At 39.3% G+C, this 9,557-nt stretch overlaps 1 protein-coding gene across 26 annotated transcripts in view; it reads right to left on the bottom strand.

Moving 5' to 3' along the window:
• The window catches only part of LOC109970859 (voltage-dependent L-type calcium channel subunit alpha-1D), a 78,400-nt gene extending 70,399 nt beyond the window's left edge, over positions 1-8,001 (bottom strand). For 25 of the 26 annotated variants that reach the window (XM_020618714.1, XM_020618722.1, XM_020618743.1 and 22 more), the window contains exons 1-3: positions 7,769-8,001; positions 4,901-5,363; positions 4,136-4,241 (exon numbers count right to left, since the gene is read on the bottom strand). In XM_020618714.1, coding sequence (XP_020474370.1) covers positions 4,136-4,241; positions 4,901-5,363; positions 7,769-7,802 — 603 coding nt within the window. In that variant the 5' untranslated portion in view covers positions 7,803-8,001. Of the gene's footprint in view, positions 1-4,135; positions 4,242-4,900; positions 5,364-6,864; positions 7,307-7,768 lie in introns of those variants that run through there. The other variant, XM_020618731.1, reaches the window with a different exon arrangement.
• Positions 8,002-9,557: the final 1,556 nt, after the last annotated feature.

Raw genomic sequence — 9,557 nt, 5'->3', positions numbered from 1 at the left:
TATTTATATTCTTTAAAAAAAAAAAATCATTTAATTCTAAAAGCCCAAGTACACCATCAGTCACTTCAAGTACCTATAAACATCATATTTTCAGGCAAACTGACCTGACAGAGCATGTCAACTTTAATGAACATGCAGTACATGCCTTTGATCTGACATGCTCACACACTCATACAGCAGATCCGTATAATGTGGGACTTGTAGGATTATGAGCTGATTGGGTCAAAGGGGCTGTCATAAGTCTGCTAAATCACTAACCAGCTAAATGGGATATTACCGACTGAACAATAAGAGGAGCTGAAGGCGAGAGGGGAGAGAAAGGGAGGTGGCTCGGCTAAACAAAGAAGAACAGACAGGAGAGGAAACAGGAAAACAAGTGTGCAAAGTGTAGGAGACTTAGGCATTTAAGAAGACAGAAGGACAGATTTAATACTCAGAGTAAGGGAGAGATGAGGAGAAAATGGCAACAATCAAAACAAAAAGGCGACAAATAAGAAAACACTGAATATACAGTAACCCTGCAGGCCTTCATGCTTGATGTGAAATTTCTACTCATATGTTGTGTTTGGGTTGACGTCTGACATCTATTCTAGCCAATATTAGCAATAATGGATAAAAAATAAAAATAAATAAATAAGATTATATAAATAGCATATACAGCACAAATATGAGGTAGTTGCACAGTTTTTTGCAACAAGATGCTTTGCTGTGGTTTGTCCATTTCCTTCTTCCCTTTTATACCTGGAATCCTTTTCTGTAAACTGTAAATAAAAACCTATTTTACTAAAATATGTCTCTATTTTAATAGGATTGGAGATTTATCATACATAAAATTCTGATTTAAGCATTCAAACAGTCAAATGTAATTTGAATGGACTGGAGTTCGATTTTACAACACACTGAAAGTAGCTGACAGCTGAATCTGACACCAAGCATCTCTGTTCTGAGACTGATGTTTTAGCAAATAAACTAAATGAAATGCATGTAAAAACACATTAATCAGAGACAGAGAGAGCCAGAGTAGAAACTGAGTCAGTCACATGACAGTATGGACCCTCCCACTTGTAAGCTCCTGCCCTACATCTCTCCATGCATTCAATCCTCCCATCCATCTCTCTTCCCCCTCTCTCTGCAACCTCCACTCATTTACTGCAACTAATCCACTGCCTAGCTTAATCCCTCAACCTGCTCTCACACATACAGTACATATGCACAACTTGTACACACACACACACTCTCTCTCTCCTCCTGTACTCAGTCCATTAAACTCACACGGTCTCTTATATAAAATAAAAACCAAATACACACACACACAGATCTTATTGTAATCAATAAGCATCAAATACCAGTGTTCACAAATGGACAATTGAAGGGCACCTCCTATTTATTTGAGGTGCATACAATTTCATAATAGTTGACAAAATAAAACAAATAATAAAACTAACCAACCTTCCTCTCCATTTTCATGGTAATTTCATGTAAAGACGTATTTAATCTGCAGTCGCTGTGTGGCCCGGCGTCTGTTTCTCTTCCTCTTTCCCATCCATTGCTATGAAAGTAGTGATAAAACAACACCTACATGCTCTCTTAGCAAAGATGAAGCAGTAGTTGTGGAAATACTAGAGGTGAGACAGACAGCCCATGGTCCCTAGGAGCTGAATGAATATAAAAACACTGCTTAATGTATCAGAGTTTTGTGCGTCTATTATGGATTCCATAGAATGTATGCCATTAATATTATTGATTTTTCACACACATCTATGCTCATCTCCAGTAACAAACCGCAGCAGTGCAATCTGCCATATTTTGGCTCAAATAAACAAACGACCCTGTGTAGAGTCTGAGAGAATATTTGTAACTTTTCAAAATGGACAATCTGACTGACTTTAATGAGCCGTGTGCGGAAGCGTGAAAGCATGCTCAGTATGAATTTCTCTCTTAGGCTCTTTTTTTAAAACTCTTTACACACTACCACCTTTATTTTTTGTGTACAACCATGTACAATACTATGATTGCCTCCAAAGAGAGACCTTATCCAGTTTTGTACAATTTAACTTGTCAACACAAAGACACACAGAAAACACATTACAAATATTTTTCTTTTAAAGTGTGATTTGTGATATTGGATTTCTTTTAATACTGATTTTATTTGATTCATGTGTATATGTGTGTTACTGTTTTTATGGTGTTAATTGTTGATGTACTGTCGGGGCACCACTGCAAATGAGAGCTTGGTCTCAACTAGTTTTTGTCCCTGAATGAATAAAGGCTGATGATGATGATAATGATGAAGCCAGAAAGAAGAGTGTTGCTATTTTCAAACATTATTAAAGACAAAATTAATTATTAAATTAACTGGGGAGATAATGATTAATCAATAATGAGGGTTTTCATGAGGCCCTACACCACAGTATATCAGCAGCCAATGAAATAAGGACAGTCACGTTGTGGTGTGCTTGAGCCTCATCGCAGCGCTATCTACAGTATATTATGTGACAGAACTGGAAGTAAAATTAAATTTGAACTTTTTATCACACCCCAAAGATAAATTGACAAATTCAAGGTGATTAAACAGAGCTCTCTGAAATCACAAAAGGGCGGTGTGACATACTTGCTGAATGAACAGAGATGCAAAAAGCTACATTAACATTCATACTTTCTCACACACACACGCTGTATATTCTGCAGTGAATGATGAGGGTAAGACTTGGACAGTGTGAATAATCCCCATCTGTTGAGGGAACATGCTACGTTTCTCTGTATCTGTCTCTCACTTGCTCACTCAACACACACACACACGCACGCAATCCCCTATAAAGCTAAGAAGGTCTCTTGCCAGCCTCAGAAAAAAAGCAAATGTTTGCACTGCATGACAAAATCCTCTGAGGACATTACTACACTTTTAGGATTAAGCTCATACCAGAAAAAAAATGTATATTGCTCTTTTGGCAATAATATCTGCAGTAAAATGATTTTCGGTGAAGTGACCTGAATAAACACACATATTCACAAAACGCAGTACAAGTATTTTTGATCTCTTACTCTGTGTTGTCACTATTTATATACTGTAGCCATGCGACCAACTTAAGCATTTGAATGTCATGTAAGAGAAAGCAACAATAAGCCAAAACATGTTTATAATGGAAAATTCTGTCTAAACCCTGGATTGTATCTTATATAGCCTACTGTAAGTATTGTACAGTATCAGTGTACAAGCTTGTGACAGTGCTAGCAGTTAGCTTGTTTCTGCCCAATTACACCGTAATTGTGGAGGCAACAAAAGAAACTGGTTCCCATCTCTCACAGCCTCTTTTCACCTAAGCACTGCTCTACAGATGACATAGGGGGCTACTGCGACAGCCAGAGGGATGACCCACTGTGTGTGTGTGTGTATCAGTGTTTGTATGAGTCAACAAAACAATGAAATCCGACACATCAATCCAAATATTGCTGGAAAAACCCTCTGACACAGCCCACACATCCAGCCAATCTCACTCATACAAAGGTGTTATGTCTAGCCATTGTGTCTAATCTGGTTGATGACAAATCGGCCGTGATGCACATGTGAAAAGACACTTTTAACCTTTGCTGCACAGCAAATAGGCAACATCTGCAGAACCTCATTCAGAGCAAAGATATTTGCCAAGAAAACATTAAGCTACATTAATAAAAAGGCGTTAGCTATTTAATGTGAATTACTGAAAGAATCTTTAAAGGATCAGTTCACCTAAACGACAAGAGAATGTACTTCCTCAGAACAGTGGACAATGTCATTCCATTGAAACCTGCTGAAAAGGACGTCTGTTAATTTTACAGAACGAGGACACTGCTTTTGAAAACAACAAACTGATTTTTCTCCATTATACTGAGGTGGAGACAAAAATCTCTGTAACCTGCTGACAGTCTAGTACAATCCAATACAGCTTAGCATACACATTTCACTAACGGGAAATACAAATCTTGGCCAGTGTGTTCCCTCACACCTCTACCCTAAACCCTCAGTGCTGATCTGCACCATCAGTATATCCTGCAGGCATTTTACACCAGTGCGGTGCATTCAGGAATGTCGAGGATATTTCAACAAACCTCCGTCACATCACCAAGCCCTATTTCTGTATTTTCCAGCATCACTCACCAGTTCTTGGTTGGTAGAATTGGAGTCGTCTCTGGGGAAGGGGATGTAGATGGCTAAGGCCACACAGTTGGCAAAAATAGACAGCAGTATAAAGATATCAAACGGTCTGGGAAGAGACTGTTAAGGAACACAGATTTGCTAAGAGATATTAAAAAGAGAGCTAATGTTATCTGCGGTCAGTGCATCCTCAGACTTAGCAGGACTTTATATATTTAAGTTGATGATATAAGTGTTTGTTTCAATTGTGTAAATTGCGCCAGAATTCCTGCACCATTCTTCTGTTTGCTTTTCAGTCTTTCTCAGTGAAAGGGAAAAACAGGTGCAAAGACGCTCATGTTATTAAATAAAAGTGTCAAAGTAATATAATAATGCATTTAAATGTGCTTGATAACCATCAAAGTAAAGCTTTTGAGGCAGATTCTAAAAGGTATCATCATATTTTAGTGTCAGTGTTTTATTATTCATCTGTTCATTAATCTTTTTCATCCATTAATCAACCCAAATGATTATGCAACATTTCACTTAAGGTTTTACACAAAGCTTTCTTCTGCATATTTCAAAGTTCAGTCCATTTCCATTCTATCTGGAATGTGTTATGCTCCATTATTTCACTGACTGTTAAAGTTATACATTCATTCAAACCTCACCCAAACCATCCATCCATTTATTTATGAAGCTATCTATCCATACACACAAATACAATCCATTCAGAAACACAAGCATCTGCCATTCAACTGGTGCATCTGTGTGTGGGCTAAAGGATACTTCCACTCCACCAGGCTGATGCAGGCCCTGCGGATCGGGTTATTGAGGGTGAGGCAGAACAGAGCTCTGGGTGGCCTGTTGTTGGTAGATCCTCCCTGCTTTTTGCTTTTGGCATACTGCTGCCTCTTCCTCTGTGCCAGTGAGCCTACAGGAGCTTGTCCAGTGGTGGAAACTGAGGGCTGTGAATTCGCATCGGCCTTTGCAGCATCACCCTGTGCTTGGCGAGCAGCATTAATTGCGGCATGCCAAGCAAGGACCGGGCTGACAACGGAACCTGTGCCACCGGAGCCCTGAAAGCTGCTGTTGGCTCTGAGGAGGCCTTGAGAAGAACCAACAGGTTTTCCAATGCTGGCCGGGGCCTGCAGGGGCTCTGGTGGATGGTGCTGGTGCCGACAGGTGGGGCTTTCTGACCAGAGGGTTGAGGCATCAGTGGAGGGAGTGGTCCTTCTGATATACTGTGCCCCTGGAGGGAGAGAGGGGGGAACAAAATGTTTAAAATATTTTGAGACTGTGAGAGTCAGTATAAACAAAGCACCTGTAGACATCAAGTTCCCCATGCAACAGATTAAGATCTTCAATTAGAGGCAGGAAGTACTTTTGCAGTATATGCAAGTAGGAGCAGTGGAATTTCACATCAAAAAAATTTCCTTGTGCAGCTTTAAAACATTCTGTAAATGTATGTACAACTGTCCACCAGGAAAAAAGAAAGTGAAAGCTGAACTTGAATTTGATTGTGGAGATGAAGAAAGTAGTTGGTCAATAAGGTGAGAAGACAAAGAAGAGGAAGAAAAGAACAACGAGAAGAGCACAAGCTCAAGGACAATGTGGAAGAGACGGAGAGAGTGAGCAGGACAGTCATTAAATTCAGTGCAAACCACAAATGTCACTTTGGTTCAATGCAACTTTGTCTCAGGAACTACTGTCACAATTGACCGACAGTTCATTTGACCCAGTGACTTTATGTGAGTACAGAATCAAAAATGTATCCTAACAAGAACGATAACTCTTCAGACTGAGTAAGAGGGACAGAGACACAAAGATAAATGAAGCTCAAACACTCATAGCACAACATATCATGGCAGAAAAGGTGAATAAATGGCCAGTTCACCAAAGCAAAACAGAATTTTGAAAAATTGTTCAAAACAGAAAGGTGGCACCAAATGATCTGATTTTCTCATTTTTATTGTATTTTTTTAAGGTCAGCTTTTGTTTATTGCTAAAATAACACTGATAATTTTATCTTTGAAAGATAAAAAAAATCAACTGAGCAAGATGTGTCAAAAATATTACTGTGAAAATGTCTCAACATACTTGAATTTACCCTGAGGTCAGCTCAACACAAATTGAGCAACTGTAATCTGGAGGTAGGGAGTAATATTTTTGTTAGACAGCGGACCATCCTCCTTCCTCATCACACAATGTAGCCTGTTATTTAATCATAATTACAAGCTGTTTGACATTTCTGAGATCTTACAGGAATTATCAGAACACTTCTTCTGAAGTTGGCACATCTGGATAACAGGACTGTGCTGTGGTGCCAGTTTAACGTTGAGGACGACTTCTAGAGCGTAAAAGCTGATTTAAAACAACTAACGGGATTTATTTAAAGTTGATTTAGCATCTCTCAGTTCATTATGGAAGGCGCACATCCAAAGTATCCTCCAATAGCTGTCACATGGTTCCTAAACGACCACTTGACCACAGCATTAGACCAAAAACAGTCAACCATTTTTCGGAGAAATAGCCGGATTTTCTCAACGGATCTATGCAGCACAGAACACGCACTTATGTTAATACGCATCCAGTGGACTGATGCAAGTTGAAAACAAATCCTAGAATCAGACACGGGGACTTAAATCACATAATCGCGCATTAAATAAGCACACAGAGAATAAACCAAGGGAGCGCTGTCGCCCCTCCTGTAGCGCTCCAACTCTCCTCCTGCGCTCCGCGCACGGCTTTACCTTCAGACTGTTCATCTGCCTTTTGCATCCTCGAATCCACATCGAAAAGAGCTGTTTCAAACCCAACTCATCGTTGGAAAAAACATCCAAAGTAACTGGGTGCCTGAACTAAGCCCTTAACCTGAATTATAAAATCTTTTCCGAGCGCAAACCCAGAGAGGGGCGCCGAACATTTTCGCCACATCCGGGTGCCTGCCTGCAGCCTCACGGCGGATCCAAGAGGACGCGCTGACAGCAGCAGCTAAATTCACCGCTGTCAATTATTTTTAATGTGGCTGGGGCTGGACTGAAGTTGGAGCCTTTCACTATGCTGGAATCGAATAAATGCACCAGTTGGTGCCTATTATGAAACATCCTGAGATCGAATTAACATTTCAACTCAAATATGATTTTCTGGCACGATTGCCAAATGATTTCAGAGAAAGATAAGGACTTATCATTTCAAAAATATTCAAAACCAGAATAAAGAGAAAGAATCCTCCAAGAAAAGCGTCCTGACAGCACACATATAGTAAAGCCAAAAAAAAGAATTAGAGCTAGTTGGTTTAATTGTATTAACCCTTGTGTTCTGTTAAGGATCTTAACAGCGTTTGTATCAGTTAAGCAGCATGTGAGATAGAGGCCCACATATTAAAGCCTCAGCTCCTATAGGTCTTTGAATGTTTAGGCTTATATTGCAGGTCTTTTTGTCTGAAATTTACAGGATTAAACATAATTTTCAAAAAACAACGGCACTTAATGCAGAACAGCCGTGCAGATCAGTGGAAAATAGCGCTGATTAATCCCTGCAGGCTAACTTTCCCTGGCGGGGAAATTTCTGGATAGGAGGATAAACAGCATGCCCTCGTCCAAACCCTCCGGTTAAGCCCCTAAAGAGTTACTGTATTCAGGTCTTTAGACTTACCCCTCAGGGCTCTTCCCCTTATAATGAGCGGCATTCTGTCACCTGGCTCTCTGGAGCGTCATAGCGCTGCCCTCACTCCGCGGCTGCTCAGGAGGAAATGAGTTGTCGGGGCTTTGTTGGAAGGTTACCAATGATTGGATTACCTGTCCCTTTGTGGCGGATAGCAGTTTCACAGTAGCGCGTAATCCTCCGACTGTACTGCCTGCTCCAATGTTCCCCCAGCAAGGAAAGGTGAAGCATATAGTAAAGCCTCTGTATTAACCCTTGTTTTTTTTGTTTTTTTGTTTGTTTTTTTTTGGAAGTTGATATGGTGTTTGTAAAGTACTCTATTCCAAAATTTTACTTTGTACAAGCTTTCCTCCTAGGACACAAGTTTGAATTATTTTTTTGTTATTACCAATGTGCCATTTCTGTTACGCTGCATAAAACTAAAAAGTCAGAACTTGACATATACAGAAACCATGGGAATTCACAAGCAACTGAAACCAATGGGGCACGTTAGCATTTAAAAGCTATTCACTTGTATACATCAATAACATGTATTGCAGCACAGCCCTGTGGTAGGGTGGTACACTTTTTGCAGTTGGCAGGCCTAAATCACCATAATTAATAGGTCTCCAATAAACACCTCTCTGATATATATAATCAGAATCTGCTTTATTCGCCAGGTGCGTTGGACACACGAGGAATTTGACTCTGGTACATCGGCTATCAATGTGCAAACGGTAAACCAGCATGTGTAATATAACAAAAATAAGCAGTATTTACAAGCAACAGTATTTCCATACTCAAGTCACCCCTCAACCTTCAATTATTGTTGCCTAATTTCCTAAAAATGAGTCAAATAAAATTAAGCATTTTTTTTCAACCTATGAGCTGCCTCACATTTCAAACAATGGCACAATGAAAATTTGAAATAAAAATATGAAACTTGTTCTCACAATATCATACTGTGACACATATCATAAACAGTCTGATAGCAACATTGGTTCATTTATGACAGATAATATAACATAAACTAATCCTCTGTCACTGACCTTTGACTGCATAACAAGTAGCACCACTTCCTTTAGGTTAATTGCCTAGTCGCAATCAGTGGCATTACAGGTGTGAAGTCATGTGATTTCAGTCACCCCAGGTTTTAATTTTACAGCAGTGCTATTCATTACCATTATTAGGAGAAGAGATACAATTATTTTTAGATGCCCCACCTTGGAAGGATCACCAATTCACTCTATTTACAGTCACAAAAAAGTAATGTACTGTTTGCAATTTCTTGGTTTTCTGCATAAATTGGTTATGTAATGTGGTCTGATCCTCACCAAAACCACAAATATCAACAAACACAATATTTCTAAGATGATAAAACACAAACAGGCATGAGCTTTCATGTCTTTATTGAACACACCCATTAAACATACAAAGTGATGGTGGTAAAGTTATGGCAACACTAGGCTTCTGAAGTCAGTAAACGGAGATTGTTGTCCCCTTTGATTGTTTTTTATGCCTTTATTAAAAAGTTAGGTTCAGCTGTCAAACGTAATAATTTCTGCAACTAGTTTTTTATTGGTTTAATTTCATTTTTAATGCTACACAGCAGTAAGCACATCATTTCTCCCCATTCTTCATTGATAGCCCACTAGGTTTGCACCAACAAAAGACATTTATTCATCACATGAGCGTTTTAATCATTAATTTAACATATTTATAATGTAGATATAGTTTGCTTTTCTGCAGATAGATCATTGCACGGTTAACATTTGCGGGAGACTTTTTGAGAGATGCGACT

Source organism: Monopterus albus, unplaced genomic scaffold (assembly GCF_001952655.1).
Source record: "Monopterus albus unplaced genomic scaffold, M_albus_1.0 scaffold6.1, whole genome shotgun sequence".
In the NCBI taxonomy this organism is placed as follows: domain Eukaryota; kingdom Metazoa; phylum Chordata; class Actinopteri; order Synbranchiformes; family Synbranchidae; genus Monopterus; species Monopterus albus.
Note: the sequence above shows the minus strand (reverse complement) of the source record. Positions and strands in the feature narration are given on the sequence as shown.